The following is a 24,016-nucleotide window of genomic DNA, read 5'->3' as shown; positions in this document are numbered from 1 at the left end:
ATAAGTATCTTGCGTCGCTCTGGCTCAACCCTTCTAGTTCCTGCTTTCCTGGCACTTGAGTGAGCGGTTTCCAGCCCCTTCAGAAGGATGCATGCAGTTCGGTGAATACAGTGCCTTGGTTCTGGTCTGCGAGATGGCTGTTCCTGAATAAATTCTTTGGTTCCAGAGGCTACCATGTGAGTGACTGCCATGTTCTTCAATAAAGGCGGCATTTAAAACACGTGAGCGGCGATTCCTCATGCAAACGGAGTTAGGCCGGTTTTAAGTGCTTTCAAGAACTTCATTTAAATTTCAGGTGTTTTTCTTGACCATTGATTATGGACTTATTGAATGTGTAGCCAGCTTTATTTTTAGGCCGTATAATTACTGTTTAGGACTTTTTGTTTGTACTGAATGCCAGTGTTTTGGAGACCAGGTAAAAATATTATTTGATGAATGATGGTTATATTATATTTTTCCTAAGACTCTGATATTGTTGAAATTTATTTTCTGTGTTTTTATTCTTTATTATATTGTTAATAAATTGGTTAAGTTCAAAATCTTTTATTGTCTTCAATGTCTGCACAACATATCTCAGGGAGCTTTTATTGCTACTACTGCTAAATGTTTAATTTCTTTAAACTTTAAACTTTGCTTTAGCATCAGACTGCACTGGAGACCAACCATCATGCATTAATAGCGGAGACGAAAATTACAGGTTGGGTACCAGATACAATTTCCACCACCCTGCCTATGCAGCAGAATGCGCAATTTATCAACGGGCAGTTGACAACGTCCGTAGTGCAACGGAATACTGAAGAGAAAGTGTCTGTGAACACCCATACAGAAGCAAGTACGTCACAGCCTTCAGTTACTTCTGCACCTCATACCAGTAATAGTCTAACCCAGCCACCTCAGCAACTGGACGCTGCACTGACAATGGACATTATTATGGACACGATCCCAGTTCAAACACCAATAAGGTGCCTTCAGATTAATCTGCAACATGCCAAAGCAGCCACGGCACAAGCTGCCGCAACCGAAGGGGTTGATCTAATATTTGCCCAAGAACCATACTGCTTGAAAGGAAAAGCGGTAGGCTATCCTCTACAATGGACAGTGTACCAAACAGAAGATGTTAACGATTCACCCCGTGCAATACTGATCAATTGCAATCCAGCGTGGACACCGGTTATCATCACCACAGAAAGAGACTTCGTGGCTATTTCTCTTGAGATGCACAACATAACGGTTCTCTTGGTCTCACTATACTCCCCTTCGACAGCTAATATAGATACAACTATCCAGCGAATGCAGCAACTACTTCGGCGGTACAGGTCCCATAACATCTTATGTGCTGGGGATTTTGACGCCCACAGTTCCAACATGGGGATGTGCCAACACTGATCCTAAAGGCCGGATGCTAGAAGATTTCTTTTCTAGTCAAAATATGAGCGTACTTAATCATCATGATGCTGCACCCACCTTCGATCGCGTCCACTCACAGGGATGGCCCGACCTTATAGTAGCAACATTGCAAATTGCGCAAAAGATTCAGGATTGGATGGTCGTGGAAGGCTTAAGCCTTTCAGACCACAATTATATTAGATTTTCTATCGCCAGTGAGACAGCCACATTGATAATCAAGAGGTATAACTTGCCAGGTAATAAAGTAAGGACATTTGCTGCAGCCATTAAATCCCAACTTGCCCACTTCGCAGAGTTTATCGAACAAGCAACTACCACCGAAGCCTTACAAGTTATGACGAGTGACATAATGTCCACCATAAGAACAGTTTGTAATGAATTGTTGCCAACCAGAACAACCAAAAAGATCTCTAATCTAAACTGGTGGAGCAGTCATCTCAGAGAACAACAGCAGAAATTTTACGCCCTTAGACGCCGTCTTAAGCAGGAGCGGCGTCACAATATTTCTTCTAACACGCTCATCACCTTTCAGCAGGAAAGAGCAAAATATAAGAAAATGATACTACAGGCCAAACTGCAAAGCTGGAGAAAATTTTGCACGGAAAATACCGAAATATATGGCATACACCACAAGATTGCCACGTGTAAGCTTTTCAAACCCGCCTCCTTCCATCTGCTACCTGTCCCAGAGATCTCCAATAAACTCACAGAGACTATGCTTGCAGAAATCGTGAAGGCGGTCTTTGCTACAGATTACCCCTCCGAAGACACACAAGCACATAGAATAATCCGATATGATACCTCGGACCTTGATACTGCAGAAGATGCTTGTTTCACAAAACAAGAAATATTGCACGTCTTAAAGTGCCTACCGCAAAAGAAAGCACCTGGGCCGGACGGAGTAAACTATCGTATAATTAAACTCATTGTGCATTCGAATATCAATCTATTTTGACAGCTATTTAACAAGCTACTAAGTACCGGCACATTCCCCAGGTGCTTCAAGATCGGCCAAGTAATTCTATTCCTTAAAAAGAACAAGGATCCGAAAAGAGCGTATGCCTACAGACCAATATGCTTACTATCAGCGCTTGGTAAGACATTTGAAAAGTTGCTAGTGAACAGGCTCCGACATCACTTGCACTCTAGTAATTATATGAGCGAGGATCAATATGGGTTCTGCACAGGCAGATCCACCGTCCATGCTCTCACATAGACTCCAACCTTCAGCAAACCTTGTCAGTAGTCAACGCGCGAACGACATTTTTACAACTTTGAAAATGTGCGCGTAGCGTATGTTGTAATTAACCATTCATTAATTTTAAATTAATAATTAATTGTAATCAATTTTATTACATTTAAAATCCATATACATATAAAACTGAATAATTAAAAATATACCTTGTAAATTATATGCACATTTAATTAGAAATTTTCTTTTAACTCCTCAAGCATTCACTAATAAAAAGTACTTCAAATCACTACTAATCATAGAAAAAATCAGAAGCTATAAATCATATCTTTATTCTGGATATGATTTCTACAGGGAAATAAAATTTAAATAACCAAGAACAATACATATAAGTATTAAACAAAATACGCATAATTTATGAATGCAAAGATTTATATGTAGCATGCTTAGCAAGCTTAAGTTCTGATTTTGAGAATGTTTTTTTATAACACAGTTCTTCATTTGCCTGCATATTTATTTTTTCAATCAAAACTGCTTCAAGAGTTTTAAGACCTAAATTTGGTCGAAATTCCGTCTGATTTTTTTTAACAATAGAAAAAATTCTTTCGCAAGCTGCATTTTAATGAGGTATTATTAAGACAGCAAGCATTACAGAAGGCAATACTTTGTATTTAATACACCCATTCATATTTTTTAATTTGGCAATTTCTCCCCATGCTATATCAATACGCAAATCTACAATTTCTTTCAAATCATCTACTTGATACATGGAAAATTCAATTTCTACTTGATTAAGACATTTTTCATCAATAATGGATGGAAAAGTATTCATCAAGTAAATAACAGATGAAAATGAGACTTCAGTTCTCAAGTTGATGTCAGCAACTTCAGCATGTTTTAGAAATGGATCACTCAGTGGAAATTTATCAATTATATATGAACATGCAGTTACAAAAAAAGCTCGCACAGAATTGAAAAATGATTTCACTTCACTTTCATTCAACTTGGCATTTTTTAAATATAGTCTTGTTTCCGCACCAATCACTAAATTTTCATTTTCTTTTTGTTTACTATACTTCTGAAATGGAATAGACGTTAGAGTAACATCTTCATTTTCTTTAGAAATTACTGATGGTTTTACGAATCTAACAAATAAATTCATTAAAAGTTCAAAAAGTTCTCTTCTCAATTTATGTATATAAGGAGCTTGTTGTTGCAAATTAATATTTACTGTTATAAACAAAGGCAAAGTATTTTTCAAAAATAACAAGTACAATTTGGTGGTCGGTGACTGTAAAATTTTTTTAATGTTTTGCAATCTCTTTCCTTCATTCTCACTGTTATTTGGTTTATCTCCAAAAAAATTTATCACAGCATCCCACTGTTCCAAAATCCTTGTTATAGATTCTAAAAGAGACAACCATCTCGTACTGCAATATTTCAAAATTTTATGAGATTTTGCATTCTGTCCCAAAATTTGATGAGCAACTTTGAAGCTATGCTTCCGTTTCAAACTTTTCTCCAAGTAAAAATATATATCTATTATCAACATTTCAATTTCTGAGCCAATTAATTTTTCAGTAGCTTTTTTTGCAGCTATATGCAAGAAGTGGCACGGACAACCTCGGGTGATTATACTTGGTTGATGCATTTTGATAAATGATGCTACACCTTTAAACTTTCCAATCATATTACTAGCATTATCTGAAGAAAATGATAAGCAATTTTTCCATTCTAAACCTTTGTTTTTAAAGTTTTCATTTATACAATTAAAAATACCTTCTCCTGTATTATTCGTGCATTCTAAAATAGAAATCAATGAAGTAATTATCACTCCCTTTTCTTTACTGTAGTATGTTATAACCAATGGGTACAGTTTGTTATCATTGTTATCATTACTTCCATCAGTACTTAGAGAAAATGATGTACTGCACACTGATTTTATAATATCAGCAACAGTATTTTCTGCAAGCGTTTTCACAATAGCAGCAGTTTTGGTATGACCGCAGCTAAATTTTTTTGCTATGGCAGAATCCGGAAACATTGCTTTGAAAAGCTCTTTGGAATGATCCGAAACAGAAAGCGGTAGATTATGTTCAATTAAAAAATGAACAAAATAGCATTCGGCTTTTATAGGATCTGTTTCATCATCTTTTATTAAGAAATTTGTTATTTCTTTAGATTTTACGGTGCCAAGTTCTATATGCTTTTGAGAAAACACATGCTGTTTACAGTCATCTTTTCCGCCATGAGCAACTGAGAAGTCTTTGTTGCATACACTGCAGTGTGCGTGATTCACAGAAATTTCGGACGCTTTAATGCATGGAAATTCTGAAGAATATGAATCTTTAAACTTCTGCTTTGATAATTTTGGCTTCTTCGTTCGAGGCAGCATTATGATTAAAAATCTTTCACCTGTTTCACAGTTCACAAGACACACGCTAAGCTCTCGCCGTAAACTACACAATGCAGCCGAATGCAGCCTAAACACGCATCAGCGAGGAACCTGGGAGACAGACAATTGGGTGGAACTATTGATAAGTCGTTAACGGTTGGAGTTACTGATCTACGATTGGCTAATTCTTCAAAACTAGGAACGCACTCAACACGTGATATATGATAACACGAGTATTCAGCCAATCATCGGATGAATTAGTTGGTTCCGTTTTGCGTACTGGTTCTCCTGCTCTTGTTTCTGTAAAATCCGTAGTTTTTTCCATACTTTTCGTAGCTCATAGTTTTTCATGAATTTCCGTAGAAACTACGGAGAATCCGTAGTAGTTGGAGTCTATGCTCTCATGAAGGTTAAAGAATGTCTCCTACAAAACAGATTGTCTCAGTCGATCTTAAAAGTGCCTTTGACACGTTGTGGTGGCCGGCAATCCTACGGGCACTAAGGAACTCACGCTGTCCACGGAATATCTATCAGACACTGGAGAACTATCTCGCAGAACGAAAACTAATTCTGCAGCATAATAGTGGCATACTACAAAATAATCAAACAAGGGGATGTCCGCAGGGTTCCTGCGCGGGACCCTTCCTATGGAACTTAACGTACAATAGTATACTTACACAGTCGTGGCCAAGTCACACGAAAATAGTTGCATATACCGATGACACGGCACTAATAGTACAAGGCCCCACTACAGAGCAATTGCAGAGAAACTGCCAAGAATCCTGCGACCTCTTTCAGGAGCGACGTGCAACGCTGAAGTTGAAGATTGCCGAAGAAAAATCCCAAGTTTTATTGATTCCAAAAAAGGGAGGCTCCCTAACGCGACAACCACGCATCACGCTCAATGGGAAACGACTTGCAATCAAGCGAGAACTCAAATACTTGGGAATAATATTTGATGACAAACTGGATTGGATAGCGCATGTGCTCTCCCTAAAACAGCGCACAGCAAGCATCGCTCAGCAGCTCAAGATGATGAAAGGATACCGGTGGGGTCTCAACCCCCATATGCTCAAGATCCTCTATAACACCGTCACTGAGAAGATCGTGACATATGGAGCAGCTGTCTGGGCCTTACCGATGCAGGGCAGAAAAGTAAAGCATTTGCAAAGCATCCAACAGCCGTTTTTATTAAATATCATGAGAGCATTTAGAGCTTCCCCGACCAATGCACTGGCAGTCCTGGCTGGCATACTACCCTTGTCCATTAGTGTCGAGAAGGAAGCTACGTACCAGATAGTCAAGCAACTCGGCCAAACAACGCAATTTCGGAAAGAGGTGTTTACTGCAAATAACCTCGAAAGAGCAGTCATCAGCCTTGACAGGCACCCGTCTTTGCAAGGACGGGGTGTTAATGTCAACCTAAAGCAGACCACAAGATCCACGAACATAGATGTTACCTATTATACAGATGGATCTAAAATAGACGACAGTGTGGGCTGTGCATACGCAGCACTTAAAGAGGGTAGAATAGTAATCCAATGGAAGGGGCATTTGGAAGCGCACAATAGTGTCTTCCAAAGCGAGGCCACAGCTACAAGCTATGCACTGCAAGCGATATCAGCAGAGACTATACAATAGTTACATAATAACAGACAGCCTGTCTACGTAATACGCCATCCTTAACCCCACTCACAGTTCTCCAATAATAGCAGCTATTCAGGAATACCTCCATGCTCATAAAGAATTAAAAATTAATCTATAATGAACGAAAGCCCATATCGGGAATCGTGGTAATGAGACTGCAGATCGGCTTGCAAAAGAAGCAGCCCATAACGTCAAAAGCAGTCCCAGTACAAATCCCATGGCCGGTTTCTCATTTAAAACGGAATCTGCGCGCCACAGCTCTAGCACTCTGGCAGGCTGCGTGGGACAACGAAGACACAGGCCGCCGAGTGCATACATTTCTGCCTAAAGTAGATAGGGAACTACTGGTTGCATGGCCACAAATGGTGTACTACATCACAGGGCATGGGCCCTTTCCAGTATATTTTGAGAGATTTGGAATCTCCAATTCGGATCAGTGCTGCTGCGGCGATCTGCGCACAGCAGAACACTATGTTCATGCACATTCCGTTCCCGCAGACGAACAGGGAGGCATTCAACAGATTTATGGTCAAGCAGCGACACCAGACCAACAAAATTACTCATATAGTTGATAAGCTAATGGACATGGGTCCAGACTTATGCCATGTGTAAATATAACTGGTCAGTACGTCAGCAAATTTCAATGTAGATCAGTATCATTCAAGCATAAGTAATCTAGGTATGTCTGCGATGTGTGTATATAGTGTGGGCAAGCGTGTCCTAATGTATGTTATTATTATTATTATTATTATTTTATTTTTATTTTTATTGTGCTAGGTGTATATACTAGCTCTGTCTTATTATTCCAAAGCAAATTAAGGTAATGTCATGTAGGTATTTAGAAAGTATATGTATGTAACAGTGCTGGATTGCATGTCAGCAAATATGTATTAACAGAAGCATGTAAATAACTACTAATGTATATCTGCCCTTGTTTAGCCATGTACAATGCTATTCTTGCAGATTCAAAAATCACTGGACCGGGGCACTTTGGACGGGTGTCAACCCGGTGGCATTTGTTTCGCGGAACTGCCAATCGGATGGTCCAGAGGTGTTGGGTTTGGGCGCCCTGTGCAAGCCTCCCATGTGGCCTCTCTGCCTTTACTCTGTATAAGAGTGGACGTGGCCCTATATGCTAATTAACTTAATAGTAAAGCGGTGGTGGCCACGTCCTCCGTCACTATCACTGTCACCGAATCGGCTGTGATAGAAACAAATGTCTGATTGAGTACCAGAATGAGTGCGTTGGTATTCCCTATTATTTCGGTTCTGGGACTTTGATCTACAGCGGGGATGATACTTAGATCGTGTCTGTAAGGCTGCGACCTGCAACGATAATTCCTGGATTTGTTGTTGAAGAGATGAAATATCAACACTGGGATGCTGAACTTGACTAATTGCTTGTGGTTGGAGAACATCATGAATTTTGTCTGCCATTTGGGCCAGTTGGGGTAGGTTCTCGTTACTGGAGGCAAGAATAGCTTGGATATTGTTTGGGAGACGATTCAGCCACAATGATTGTAAAACATTGGACTTAAAATTGTCACCCGCAAGCTCCTGCATTTTTGACAATAACTGGTATGGGCGCATATCACCAAGTTGCAAATCTTGTAATAACTGCTTTAGTTTGGTGTTTTCAAACTCCTCATAAACTGAAATTAATTTATTTTTCAATTCCTCGTATTTATTATCCGAGGGGGGCTTCAGAACAATCTCACGTACTGACTGAAGAACCTCAGTGTCGAGGGCGGAAATTGCAGTATAAAATTTCGTGTCGTCGCGTGTTATACCTCCGAGCTTGAATTGTGCATCTAATTGAAAAAAACCAAAGGTTGGGTTACTAAGGCAAAATGGGGCAGGTTTCACAGCAACGCGAGCCATTTGTTTGTCATCAGTGGCTAGAGGATCGCTAGTAGCCATAATAAATTATAAATAAATACAAATAACACACACAAAAAAAAAAAAAAAGAGATATAGTTTAAGAATGTTGTTGCAGTACACATGAAGAAACACAAAATAATTAATGTTAGGACCTGGGTTCAAATGAATATAGGAAAAAACTCACCCGCTTGGCGAATACATACGAATCCATGTGCGGAATAAAGGGTAAAAAATATCACCTTGATGTACAGAAATTATCCACTCGCTTGATGTTGGAACACTATCACTAATGGAAGATGTAGGTAATCCACATGTCTGAAAGATGATCACAAATGGAAACAAGGTAATCCACGTGGCTCTAATATGATGAAACTGATGCACGATCCAATAGACACGATAAGTAATTCAATACACTTAAGTAAAAAATATTGGTTCAGATGCATTTTGCACATTATTACAAGGTCTTGTTTAAGCACAAAATTTCTGCTGTACTATAAATTTCGACGATTCATTTGGCTTACACCTCACCGTCCTGAAGTCACCATTTGTTGCACGTGGTTGCGGCTGTGTGCAACAACAAACTATGCGTATTGGAATTTGCCAGTGCTTTTAAGGATGAATTCACAACATGCCATAAGAGCCACTTTTTGATAACAAAAACATTTAATCACATCACAATATTAAAACTTAATTACTACAGTTGACTGACAATCACGTTGGAGGAAAGCGAGCAACCAACCGCACCGACAACGAGACGTAACTGTGTGTCGCCAAAATCACCTTCGGTTACAGTTAGTGATAACGGCGCGCGGTTGGCGAGTGCAACACATGTTTACAGAGTTGCCACAACTATTTTAAATTTTTTATTGAACTCTGAATTTAATCATTATGCTTTTCTACTTTTATAAACAATTAATTTGTACATTACCTCTTACTAGACCCTTTAAAAAAAAAAAAAAAAAAAAAAAAAAGTTTATTTAGCTAAACGGCATTAGCCCAGAAGGGGATTTCGCTTTTCATATTGTAGCCACCAAATATTATGTCCCTGTATTATATTTAAAGAAATTAAATAAAGAAGAACCTGTATAAATGTATGTATGTTTCCCACACTGTGATAAAACAACAATACCTAGAGCCATCAAATTTTGAATAACGTAAGTCTCAACTCGAATATGCATCTGAAAGTCCAAATTTGTTTCATTATCTATTTCATATTTTGTAAAGCATTTATGAGTTTCTCATTAAATAACTCAACAATTTCAAAGCAAGCAATCGCAACACTGTAAAAAAAAATAATAATAATCTCCAGTGTGTGAGACTGCATATAAGAAATTCTAAAGATATGCTCTTTTTAAATTAGTTTGAGATATTGTTGTTGACTTAAATTTTATGGTTTAAGTGCGAAGAACATGACATTTAAATAAAGGTAACACACAAAACGGTAAAAAAAAAAGGCCCTTTGGGTGTAATATAAAATTTGAAAACTTTCAGATTTTTATTTACTTATTTAATTATAAAAATTTCAGTTAAAGCACTTCTTTCAAACAGTAAAACACTATTACGGAAATCTTTCTTTGTTTACATTCTTGTACATCCACAACAGGAATTTTAGAATAACAATTAACTTAAAATTCCAGAAATATTTTTGTTTATCTCATTTTTGCATATGCTAACCAGAATTTTAGCCAAATTTATCTTATACCTTAAAAAAGTACAAGAATACAGGGAAGAATACACTGAAGAAACTTGTATCCAGCACGGACATACGGAAATTTAGTACGAAACAATCAGTTCTAATGAATCTAATGCAATCATGAAGACATATTATTTATATATTATAACCCAGTTTTGAATAAATTTTAAAACTCTTACATGCAATACAAATTAAAGTTTTAACATATATGCATATAATTAAGACACAATAACACGCCGAATAAATACTAATTCAGAAGTCAAACAACAAAAATCAGCTTTATATTTTCAAAATTTTCACAGGACTAGTTTCGATGGTTTCACCGAATCACCATCCTCAGCTGCAAAACCGCAAATCAGTCCTGTGAAAATTTTGAAAATATAAAGCTGATTTTTGTTGTTTGACTTCCGAATTAATATATGCATATATTTACTCGGAAAATTTAAATTCCCAGTTTTGAATAAATTTTAAAACTCTTACATGCAATACAAATTAAAGTTTTAACATATATGCATATAATTAAGACACAATAACATGCCGAATAAATACTAATTCAGAAGTCAAACAACAAAAATCAGCTTTATATTTTCAAAATTTTCACAGGACTAGTTTCGATGGTTTCACCGAATCACCATCCTCAGTTGCAAAACTGCAAATCAGTCCTGTGAAAATTTTGAAAATATAAAGCTGATTTTTGTTGTTTGACTTCTGAATTAATATATGCATGTATTTACTCGGAAAATTTAAATTATCAAGAATTAGTTTAGAACACAGTTTTCTTAAATAATTTTTTTGCCTGACCCTTTCTAATATTAGATCATATCAGTTGTAATAATGGTATAATTTATTTGAATCATGATTACAGATTATACATACGAAATTCATTAGATGATAAGAAAATATTTGTAAAGTTATTTCATAATTAATAATTAATATTTTTTAATAATAAAAACAAAACTTACTTTATTTCAGCCTTTAAGCAAGTCTTATGTGGCTCCAGAGAGAGATCTTCAATTTCTCCATATCCTAGCACTAATGCTTCCACATCATCTGTAGTAGTTCCAATGGGTATATTCTCAATTATTACTACTGCTGTTTCTTTCTGTTGCTTTTCTTGGTTTGCGGAATAACATTCTGTGCTTACATTTTTATTTACATCTAAGTATTCATAAAAGTCATGTAAATTGTCAAATGGTTTATTACTTGTTACACTCTCTTCTTTTGAACAATTTTGTAAAATATCTTCTATTGGATCTGCCCAAACATTTTCTTGTACGGAGAGTGAAGGAAATTCAGATGTACTTTCCAATTGTAATAAATCATACAATTCAGATTTATTTTGCATGCAATGCCAATAAAAATCATCATTTTCTTCTTCTTTGGAGCAACTGCTTTTTTCATCTTTCAACAAAAATTCACCTAAAGATACTTTTCCTATGCATTTTTGTAATTTTTTTTCTTTTCGTTTATTTGGCAAATCAGGTTTATTGGTTTCTTTCTTTTTAGAAATAACATAAAATGTATTCGAAACATCGGGAACATGTTCATCACTTAAACTAAATCTGTTATTATTATTAAAACTAAATTTTTCTTTGCATTCACTTTTAACAGAGAAAATTTCATTTGTATCTTGCACACACACTTCTATTTTTCTGAATTCGTTTTGATCTTCTTTATCTAAATTATCCTGCTTATATTCACTATCAGCAAGTGAACAAATTTTATCTGCACTTGGTAGCAAATCCATTTCATATCCTGTCTCATATCTTTTCAGAGAATGGATTTTTTCATGTGATTTCTGCTTACAATTTAAAACATTTTCATTCAATTTTAAAGAATTCAGAGTATCATCTCTGCTACCAGAATGAGTTCTTGCATCCCATTTGCTTTCAATGCAAGAATAAGTGTCATATGTATATGATACGCACTCATTTGTTTTTTCTAGTTCTTCCAGCTTTTGTTTATTAAAAGTATTTATTAAAATATCTGATAATCCTTCCTCAATGTATGAACAAGCATCCTCCTTTGTCACTACTGTATCTTTCAGTGTTTTGACCTTTATCTCAGGTTCTCTAATAGAATAGCTAAATGTACTTTCTTGGCTTTCCTGAAGGCTCGAAGTAGATTTGAATACTTCTTCACTAGATTCAATTTTCTGAAAATTATTTTTATTACAATTACAGCTAAAATCTGCTAACTCTTTGTCTCCAAGTTCTTTACAACAATAAACTGAAAAGCTGTTATGTGATATATCTCTTTTTTCCAAAGTACGGGTGCATTTCTCCTAAAAATACACACACTGAATTAAATAATTTGAATGCACATTAATTAAAAATACTATATCTGGTACATCTAAAAATTACATTAAAATTTATTTAATTCTATGAACTGAATAATCTAATGAAGATGCTACACTTGTGAACAAAAGTCTAGCACCAAGTATTGGATAAATTAGTTTTTAACACAACAACCAGAACGATTTCGCTAGTTAATTAAAAAAAAAAGTTTCTTATAAAAGAATAACTCATGCACATTTTATAAGTTTTATGCAGACAACACTTTAAACAGAATTAATCTAGTTGTAGAAAGCAAAACTTTCACAACAGATAAAATTTTCTCAAATTGATCCAGCTGAGGTTCAGACCAATATGATTAATCACAACAACAAAAAAAAAAAAAAAAAAAAAAAAAAAATGTAAGTGCACCAATCCCCAAAACTTATGATTTTACTCACTATAAACTATACCGACTCCCAAGTCACACAGCAAAAAATAATGGTTAGTAAGCATATAATGCGTGTACGGCAAGGAGGCACTCAAAATATATGCTGAGACGAACGTCCTCCCGAGAGTTAGGTAGTTGCAGAAGAGGGCACAGTTGATGAGGTGGATTTTACCTGTAAGACCAATGCTGAAACTCTAGTACCTCATCCACTTCAATCTGTATCTGTACAATGGCTACCAATACAATTTAAATAATTTTTAAGCACTTTCAAACATTCTCAATAGAGATGTTTTATTTTTCAAGAACTTTTCCTATAAGAAGAAGAATAGTTAGTAAACTCAGGAGTCAGTAAACCAAAATTGATAAACAACTTCCAAAATATTTTTTCTGAAATATTACTATATTATAAAGAGATTCATAAAATTTATAAATAAAATTTGTATTATAAAATTTACCAATAAAGTGAAAAAAGCATTACATCAGCCTAAGATTTTTAAAGTTACTCCACTTCAATCTTAAATACAAATTGAAATCAATTAGTGAGAATTTGGATTATTAATAAATTCAAAAACAGAATTACAACTATATAATTAAATATTCTGGCACTTTCCTAATCAGAATTATAAAAGTTCTTGGTGATAACTAACATTATTAATAACAGTTATGGATTATCCCTTCCCAGTACATATTAGTAACATTAGCTGGGGATTTCGTACCCACTGATTACATATTTAATTGCAGAGTATGTAGAACTTCTAGCAATCCTTCGCATTTAGTTTTACTGGTACTTAATGTAACACAACCACCTTGGTGCTACTTGGCAGTTTTTACAAATGGAAAGGTAAAAGTTACTTAGGAGGTAAAAATTAGAGATTTTTTTTAAAAGATTCCCAGACTATCAATATTTATTGTAAATCAGCATATATTATCAACATATCAAAAGAAAACACACTTTAGTAATTTAAAATACAAATTTTAATTATAAAATTATGAGCCTTATCATTGCTCCCTTTTGATAGTTTGCAGCAAAATACCATATTCCCACAGAAATTTTGCAGCAGTTTCTTCCATTGCTCACACATTCTACAAGCATATATCTTAAGACTGAGTATAAAGCAAAAAATATCATGATCTATCAATAAAAACCATTGGAACTAAGAATACCACAAAAGGAATGCGTTTGAAAATGGCAATGTTGCTTGGCTGAAGGACTGCACTGAGCATGGCACTCTGAAGAATGGTTATGTGAATAGTCTGCCAAAATTTAGCATGTTCAGAAAATTCAGCTATTTCTACCAAGGCAGTTGAGAATGCATAAGTACCATTTTTCTTGCAAATATTGCTGGACTATAATTTACAATCATTTATTTAGTCAGCTGAAGGGAAAGATTACTATTTAAAATCTAGTGTCAGTGGCAGTAAATATCTTGTTATTAATTTCAATAATGTCACACTAATCGAACAGCAAAGCAAAAATGGCCATAACGTATGATGTTTCATCTAAAATTATATAAACATGCTATGATTAAATTTCATTTATCATTAATTTTTCCTCTTGAAATCATTTGTCTATATAATCTCTCTTACCATATTTTACAAATTTTCCATATTTTTCTATCATATCAAAAATAAAAGGCAATTCTTACATTAGGCATTGTTAAGTTAGAATACAGCGCCACCTATTGGATAAGTAGAGAAACTCACTTGGCCATCTGGATTCGGCTAAGCAACATGCCAGAGCATGTATTAAATCTAAATAGTTAATTACTGTAAATAAATTAGTTACTACTTTTGCTATACAGTTCACTCATTAGTTTAGAATCATAGTACATTGGTCCGTCGAGCCGGAGAAATTAACAAAATGCTGGCATTAGAGAGAAATAAAACTTCGTTGAGAGCGAAACTAACTAGGTTAGAAAATGTAGTGAAGGAATATGATGATAGTTCGAATAAGAATGAAATTCAAATAAAGTATAGATCCCTTCAAAGCATTCAAATGGATATTAGAAACTTGAGGATTAGATACTTCGAAAGCGTTGATGAAAAAGATGTCGCAGCCATCGATGAAGAAATCGCCAAAATGGAAGAAAGAACGGAAGTTCTAGAGGTAAGAATTATGGAAATTCTTTCATCTATCGCACATTCTGAAAATAAAAATGATTGTAATAAATTTGATTCTAGAGTACAAATACGTTTGCCAGAATTACCAATTCCTAAGTTTTCTGGTAAATATACCGAATGGAATAATTTTAAGCTTCAATTCAAAAACATCATAGCGAATAACACTCAACTGACAGAAGTTCAGAAACTCTACTATTTAAAGGCTGCATTAACTGATGAAGCAAAAAATCTTGAAACTGTTGATGATACTTTTAGTTCTCTATTTAAAGCTCTTCAAGATAGATATGAAAATAAAAGAATATTAATTGAGACGCATATAAAGTCAATAATGGATTTACGTACTTTAACATTCGAATCATCTAAAGGAATAAGGTATATAATAGATAATGTTACTAAAAACGTTAGGGCTTTGAATGTTTTAAAGTATGAGAAAAATAATTTATCGGATATTCTGTTATTAAATATCGTACTTCAGAAACTAGATTTTGAAACGCGCAAACAATTTGAACTCAGCATTAATGCTACGGAAGTTCCTACGTTTGATGAATTAATTTCGTTTTTAGAGAAAAGATGTCAGTTATTGGATAACATTAATCGTAATGCTAATAAAATGAAATATCCGTTAGAAAAAAATTCGAAATCAAAGGCTCTGATGGTTAAAACGATAGTGTTTTGATTTGTGTTATATGCAAAAATAATAATCATCCACTGCATAAATGTGATTCATTTTTAAAATTAAATCCAAATCAAAGATATGAAATAGTTAAAAGACATAAACTGTGTCTAAACTGTCTCAGTAAGGAACATTTAATCGCAAAATGCAATTCTAAGTTCAGATGTTCGGAATGTCATAAAAAACACCATTCATTAATACATCGCCTGCTCAGAAATGGTGCCATCCAACATAAGTTAGACAAAACAGAAATGGTGCCATCCAACATAAGTTAGACAAAACAAAAACGGAAGCAGGGAGTGACGAAATTATAAACAAGAACGCAGATGTCTCTAATAAAAATCAATCAAGTTGTCTTTTCAGGGTTTGTACACATTTCCTTACATGAAAATTAAGGACTTTTAAGGACCATCAAAGAAAAAATTAAGGGCCTATCAGCAAACAAAAAACAAATAGAATAAAGCAATTATCCATACAACTGACTTCATGCTTGTAATTTCACTTTAAGAAACTAACAGAAGTGTGTATTATGCACTATTATTAAATTCACTTTAATACTTACCATAAAACAATTTTGAAAATTAAACTAACTCCCTACAAGTTATGAAGTAAATAACATTAAATTAGGAACATAATTTCTTTAAAAACATGTATAAGTGTATTTTACACTAATAACAGTCACTATTTTAGAGATTTACATGATTATTATTAACTTATTTGATATTTATTTAAACACAACTACTATTATAATCACAATGTAAGAATATTTTGCAGATTAAAATAACTGATTTGTAAACATACAATTTATTTCCTTGGTTTTTTTGAAAGATACTAGAATAATAAACTGTGCAATAAAAGATACAAAACATTTGTGCTTTTTTTAAATCTGAAATCTTTTCAGCTATTTTAACATCTAATTTATGTCTATTTTCTTTTCTTTAACTATTCTTCTAAGTTCATTTGCTTTGATAAACAAATCAATGTTCATGCTGGTGGTCTCAGCTTCATCTGCTAAAGCATCTACTTCTTCATTAATGTCTTTAATGTCCCTTTGAAGAAATTTTTTCTTCTGCTTCATATAATCAATTTCTTCCTCAATGATATTTCTTTTCCTCTTTGAATTTTCAGATTTAGTTAAAGATTTTTGTTCTTCTAAATACTGCATATATTTAGACCTTGCAGAAGCTGCTGCTGATCTCATTTCTTTATTAATTTCGATATTAAGAACAACTCCAGAAAATTTTATGTAATCAAATACTGTGCGTTGAAAAATGTATGATGAGTCACTTAAATTTTCAATTTCAACTGCTTTATTTACAGAGAAGCCACTTTCCACAGAGGCCTGTCTATGTGACAAGATAAGAATCATTTTCACTATTTTCCATACTTTTAAATAGTGAAAATCATGAAAATAAGAAGTGAGAAATGTGTCAAGAGAAAGATTTTGAGGATCAAAAGTAGAAAATTCATGTAAATTTGTCTTAACTACTCTCCAAACTGCAGCAGAATTTCATCCCAATCATCTTGTAAAACATGTTTATTCTGCATTAATACCGTTAGAACTATTTTCATTTTGTTCTGGGCTTTTTCTGGACTTTTAACCATCAATCGCGGGTCTATACAAGATGCATTTCGAATAAGAGAATAATTTATTGGACATTTAGACATTAAGTGTTGTACTATTGTTAAGACACATTGTTGACCTTGTTTCAGTGCAAAACTTTCAGCTTGTGAAATGTCCTTCTTGCAGCATTTTTCATTCATTAACTGCTCAGCAATGAATCCCAAATAAACTTTTATCATTATAACAATTTGGATCATTAAAATTAAATTTATAAAGATTTTCTGCTTTAGTTATTTTTGAATATTCTAGTTTCAAAATTTTAAAGTGCTGAAGGCAATCATTTACAAGTTTTAAGATATCTTCAGCAAAAAAGGGAATAAGTAATTTATCACTTTGATAATATTCAAGAAAAGGCAATAATATTTTCGACAGAGAGAGAAAAAAATTTAATTTTATAAGAAATATTTTATCTTTAGTTGCCTCCAAAATATTTGAGAAGGATTTCGATAATTTTTTTTTTAAACTTCCCCATTTCAACTTCTTTAATGTACAGTAACAAGTCATCCCATATTTCAATGGCTCTTTCAACTACTGGGACATTTTGCAACCATCGGTAAAAGCAGAACTTCACACGTAGCTTTTTTAAGCCAGATATAAAAAAATTTTCACGTCTTGCAGGAGAATCTTTAAAAATCCAATATAAGGAGGATAAGAATGATGAAATGTCCCAGCCAGTGGATGACATCCTATGCTTGAAAGCATTGTTAAGAATGTGTAAACCTAATGTCAAGCATTCAATGTTATATTCCTTTGTCAAGTCCTGTTGCAATAAATCATAAAATTTCCCGTTTACTGCAGGACCATCCATCGATATTTGTAAGAGTTTTGACAAGTCTAATTTTTCAACACATTCATAAAATTTGGATAAAATAATTTCACTTTTTGCATGCCCTATAAATGCAGAAATAAGGTACTGAGTTCTGACCTTATTTTCGTGATGCCAGTACCTCACATAAATATCTAGTTGCTTCTTTTGATTTGTCAGATTAAGAGTCTCATCAAATAGTAATGTAAAAAATTCAGCATTTTTACAATGCTTTAGTAACAAAGTTTTAAAATAAGGGCCAAGACCAAAATAACAGATATAAGCACATTTCTTTTCACCACATGAAAACTATTTTCCAATGGAACTATCTGGGAACATTTTAGTGAATAAAGGCTCAATATCATCGCACAATTTAAAAGAATAGTGGCTTTTGATGCACTTAAAAGCCCACAATATTTCTGCATCTGTAACTTCAGATTTGAAAAGAAAAGAATTTATTTTATTATTTTCTACACTTATTGATGTTGAATTAGCAGTTACATCTTTTCCTGAAGTAGATGGTTCTTCTAACTTGACAAAATTCACGATACTGTTAGAAGAAACTCTGCAGTTGAGAAGGGAAAGATGTTTTGTAGCTAAAAGGGGCATTACATGCAAGGCATTAGTAAAATTAAGTATCGCATATAATATATATATATAATAAGAAATGTACACTGAAAATATACATTTTTTAGTTTGCACATTTTTTTAAAAATTATTTTGGCTTTTTTCCTTTTTTTTAGGATTTAAATTTGCTTTTTTACTTTTATACGTGTTTGTTAAAAATTAAATTTAAATTTGTTTAAATATATATATATATACAGTACAAATTCCGAGATCCAGACATCCAATATCTGGAATGATCTAAAATCCGGACCTCAAAGCCACCACCAACCAATTTTTTAGGGCTTTTTTGGAGGGAAGGGGTATGCTTTACGCATGCGGATTAGATTTTTTTCCTCATCATAAAAAAACATGTCGGAAATCCCGATTCTTAATCTCAATTTGGCGCTAAATAAAATATCTCATTATTGAAGAAATAATTATTTTAGCATAAATTTGTGTGATTAGTAACTTGACTCCACAGCTGTGTATCTGCTTGGCATAATCTCAAACCGAAACATTTGTTAATTTTACACCAATATTTTATATCCTTGATGCCGAAATCGCGAATCATTATTTATTGTATTTTGCTTTCATCACCGCATGTTTATCAACGAATGACAACTTGAGTGATGACTCATGCAGCGACGCCAAATAACAGAGTATTATCCGATTACAGATTTAAGTTTAATGCGCTAAAAATGTTGACAAGGGGAGATTTAACAGAAATTTCTTTCCTTATGCTGAAAATAGATTTTGTTAATGATACTCATAGGACAAACGATTATATTTAGTTTTATTTGAATTAAGAATAACTGATTTGTTATTCACATAAAGCCAGAACCAGCGCCTCGCATGGCCGCACCAGGCGGCAGAATTTAGGGAAGTTAAACAGAAGTTTTTCATTGCGATGACAATGCCTCAATCATCAATCAATTAACGGAGGGCAAAATCTGTAGTATGGTTCTAAATCCAGAAAATATAGCTACCGATAGTTAAGAAAGTAACAGAGAGGTTACTGAACGAGAAAAAATTTTGACTGACAAGTTATTCGGAATTCTCGACACAGCAATTACAGGACTTGAACAATGGAACTTAATAACTGAACAAGAAATTATATGTCTATAGTATTCGTCTAAAGTATCAGCAGAGAAAACAAATCAAACAACTCACATTGAAAGAAATGTTTAATAAAGTAAACATATAAATATTAAGCTCTTTTCTTTTGTAAATTTTGATACCCTTTAAATCATAAATGCTTCATTATTTCATAAATCACGATTTCATATTTTCAATTTTATGATTTCTACGTGCTATCTTAGTAGATTTAAAATGATCTAATATCTGGAAAAATCTCAAATCTGGGATCGCCGAAGTCCCGACCTCGGACTTTGTACTGTATAAATATATATATATATATATACGGAATGTATATTTTCAGTTAAACTTCTACCCAATAACTTTTTAGTAATTCATGTAAGTTAATTTTGCGTCTAGTTAATTCAGGAAAATTAGTTTCAATTAGTTGTTTTCAGCTTTAAAAATATTAAAAATTTTTTAATTAGTTGTTTTCAACTAATAATTGTATCGCCATTAGCAAAAATAATGCATTACTATCAACAGCACAGGATTAAACCAAATACTTAACTGTCTATTGAAGCTTCAAAACGTATTTCTGAACTTCACTTTTTCTCGGCTAACGTTACCGAATTTGCCCTTGGCGACCTAAAATCGAAATGGAGCCAACAGATTTCCCGCGAAATCGATAACAGACCCTCTGCAGAAATAAACTCATAATCCTGATATCCCATACATATAGGATGTGAAAAAGAGAATAAACTCCGTAGAAGGTGATAAAAAATTAATTTATGGCTTAATTGAAACAAACACAGAAATTAAGCTAAGCAAAACTGTGTAAAAACAAATTGAAATGATAAAACGAAACTTAATTTTCATGTGAATTTTCAGCGCTGACTCTCCCATTATAGAAATTTCAATTTGTTTCAAACAAAGACCACATTTAGCTTTATAAGGATTGTCATCCATCAATATCTAGTCTTTGTAGTCAGCTTGATGAAGCCACAGTTTATTGAAAATGCACTTTTCAGGCATCTCGTTCCTATTGGCGACGGAAGGGTTGTGGCCTTCCAGGTTGGGATTGCTCTAATTTTGGCAAATATTTTCAGAATCCCCCCCTTTTTTTTCTTGAGCACCTTCATCATCACTTTCGCCTCTTAAAGAACTTCCGGCTTCACGCTTTCGTCACAATCTGCCTAAATTTATGGATAACACCTGTTTCGAAAGATTGGGTGAATAGCCAATCAGACACCTATACTTTCGTTCGGGTAGCTAATTGATTTTTTTTTTTTTTTTTAAAATCGTTTGCAACGCAAATCCGCCAACAGATTGGTTAAGAGCCGTGCAATTTTAATTCCATATTCATGAGAAATCGCAATTCACACATTGAATGGCAATCATTAGAAATGATAAGAAATGTCAAATGAGCAAAATTAAGGACCGTTTATTCATTTTGGCCAAAATTAAGGACTTTTAAGGACCAAAAATCATTTTTGAAAAAATTAAGGACTTTTAAGGACCGTACGAACCCTGCTTTTGACACGCAGAAAAAACGTCTTATTGGCGACTGCAATAATATATATTTGCAATTCGGAAGGAAAAAGAATCCCAGTTCGTGCAATACTTGATAACGGCAGCATGAGTTGTTTCCTGTGTGAAGGAGTTGCTAATTTGTTAAATATAAGGAAAGAAAGAATTTATGCATCTGTATCCGGAATTAATGAGAACGTTATAAATTTAATTACCAACTAGATGTACAGATTTCGAATAAGGATTTAACATAGGTAAGATCAGTTAATTGCTTGGTTATTTCTAAAATAACCAATGTAACTCCATCAAGGTGTTTAGATGTGCAGTCATTAAATATTCCCGTTGATATTGAATTGGCGGATCCGCAATTTGGAACACCTAACAAAATAGATATGTTACTAGGGGCCGAATTGTTCTTTGAGATTTTAAAAGAAGGAAAATTTCAATTAGAAAATCAACCGTTGATATTTCAAGAAACAGTTTTTGGATATATCGCATCTGGTGCATGCAAGAGTAACTCAGAAGTAAATTATTGTGGTTTAGTTCTAAATAGTGAAGAAAGAGTTGAAGAAATTTTGCAAAGATTTTGGGAAGTTGAATCCATTGAAAATATCGAGGATGCTTTGAGTGAAGAAGAAAAATACTGTGAAGAACATTTCAAGCGTACTTACTATATACAAAATGATGGAAGATATGTAGTTCAGTTACCCATAAGGGAAGGCGTAGAATTAGGAGAATCGAAAACGCTGGCTGAGAAAAGATTGCATCAAGTGTGGAATCAACTAGAAAGTGATTAGAATATGAAAACATTATATAAGAATTTTATTAAGGAATATAAGGATCTAAATCACATGGAAGAAGTTCAAGAAATTGAAACATCGACTTGCAATTATCTTAGTCATCATGAAGTTTATCGGCCAGAGAAAGCCTCTACCAAGCTTCGCATTGTGTTTAATGCATCTGCAGCTACTAGTAATGGAAAGTCACCGAACTCATTAATGAAAGGGCGAATACCTCAAGAAGATTTATTTTCTATTATTATTAGATTTCGAAAGTACAACTATGCATTAGGAGCTGATGTTCAGAAGATGTACAGACAAATACTTATTCAACCATCTCAACGAAACCTGCAGTTGATCTTGTGGAAGGAATCAGTTGGTAGTCCTGTGCAGACTTACCGTCTAAGGACTGTAACATACAGAACAGCAAGTGCACCATTCCTTGCAACAAGGGTCCTGAAGCAGTTAGCAATGGATGAAGTGACAGACTTTCCTCATGCCTCAAGAGGCATACTGAAGGACTGTTATGTGGACGACATTATCACTGGAGCTAATATGCTGCAAGAAGCCAAGGAGTTGCAGGCACAGTTAACCTGTCTTCTAGAACATGGTGGAATGCAGTTACACAAATGGTGTTCAAATAATGCAGAATTATTGAAGAATAAAGAAAGTGCAACTCAGGATTACTCCTTTCAAGTTACGAATAAGCCTCAAATTACAAAGGCCTTAGGAATGTCATGGCATATGTCTACAGACTGTTTTTCTTACAATTTAAAGATACTTGACATTGAAGAAACAGGAACGAAAAGAAATGTCTTATCAACAATAGGTTGCCTCTTTGATCCGTTAGGTTTAATTGGACCTGTTACGACAAAAGCTAAAATATTTCTACAAAAACTTTGGCTTCTAAAATTAAATTGGAATACACCTCTTCCTAAAAATAACTTTGAAGAATGGAAGGAATTTCTGCATAGTCTAAAAATAGCATACTTGCCAACCTATGACACTCAAAAATCAGGAGATTTTTTTAAGAAATCGGGAGATTTTTCACAATGTTAAAAAGACTTTTTAAATGATGAAAATATAGTTTTTAATAATGAATTAACTTTAAATAGTAACTAATTCTTAAATGCAAGCAACACAAAAATACCTTACACATAAAAAACAATTTTATTACTTGCATCGATTAAGAAAAAAGAAAACCACTTTAATCAGCTTTCGTATAAATGTTATAAACAGTGGCAGATTTTGCTTTCTTTAAGAAACTTCATTATTTTGTTCGTAGTAATTGCCACGTAGGCCTGCTTTCGCTAATAAAAGCTTTTCTAATGTGTCATCACTAATATTAGATCTAAATTTAGTCCTGGTTTTAGCAACAATACTGAAAATTTTCTCACTCTGCATTATTATGGGGAACTGTTAAGATGGCCAACATAATTCTAGACAGCTCAAATTTTAAAATTCCATCAGCAGACATTCTGCATTAGCAACTTTTTGGTCCTCTGTTTCCGAAGAAAAATTTTATTTTTCGTTTTTTTCAACACAACTCATGTTGTCCTTGTGTTTTTGTGTACGCACATGTTTGAGAACATCCGCCTTTCCACCATGCGAAATCGAAAAATCGCAACGACAGGCAGTACACATCACAAATTTATTACATTTCCTTGAGGAAATAATGGAAGGAAAGTCAACTGTGTACGATTTTTGAAACGTACACGAGTATTTCACCTTTCTGGCAGACATAACAAAAGATGATAATTTCTAAAACTATTTCCCTAAGGCACGTGTACTCAAACAACTCAGGACAAAATGACCGAAATAACTAAAGAACATCCAAATAACAGCTTGCTTTGTCCTCATTGGCT

The 24,016-nt window shown here is 33.9% G+C and overlaps 1 protein-coding gene across 1 annotated transcript in view; it reads right to left on the bottom strand.

Annotated features, from left to right (window-relative positions):
• The window catches only part of LOC118203598 (uncharacterized), a 73,693-nt gene that overhangs the window by 24,252 nt on the left and 25,425 nt on the right, over positions 1 to 24,016 (bottom strand). Inside the window, exon 3 of the mRNA XM_085820687.1 lies at positions 11,178 to 12,499. Coding sequence (XP_085676813.1) covers positions 11,178 to 12,499 — 1,322 coding nt within the window. The remainder of the gene's footprint in view (positions 1 to 11,177; positions 12,500 to 24,016) is intronic.

This window comes from Stegodyphus dumicola, chromosome 7 (genome assembly GCF_044657685.1).
Source record: "Stegodyphus dumicola isolate Sdum_Otavi_A_Nest chromosome 7, ASM4465768v1".
In the NCBI taxonomy this organism is placed as follows: Eukaryota; Metazoa; Arthropoda; class Arachnida; order Araneae; family Eresidae; genus Stegodyphus; species Stegodyphus dumicola.
Note: the sequence above shows the minus strand (reverse complement) of the source record. Positions and strands in the feature narration are given on the sequence as shown.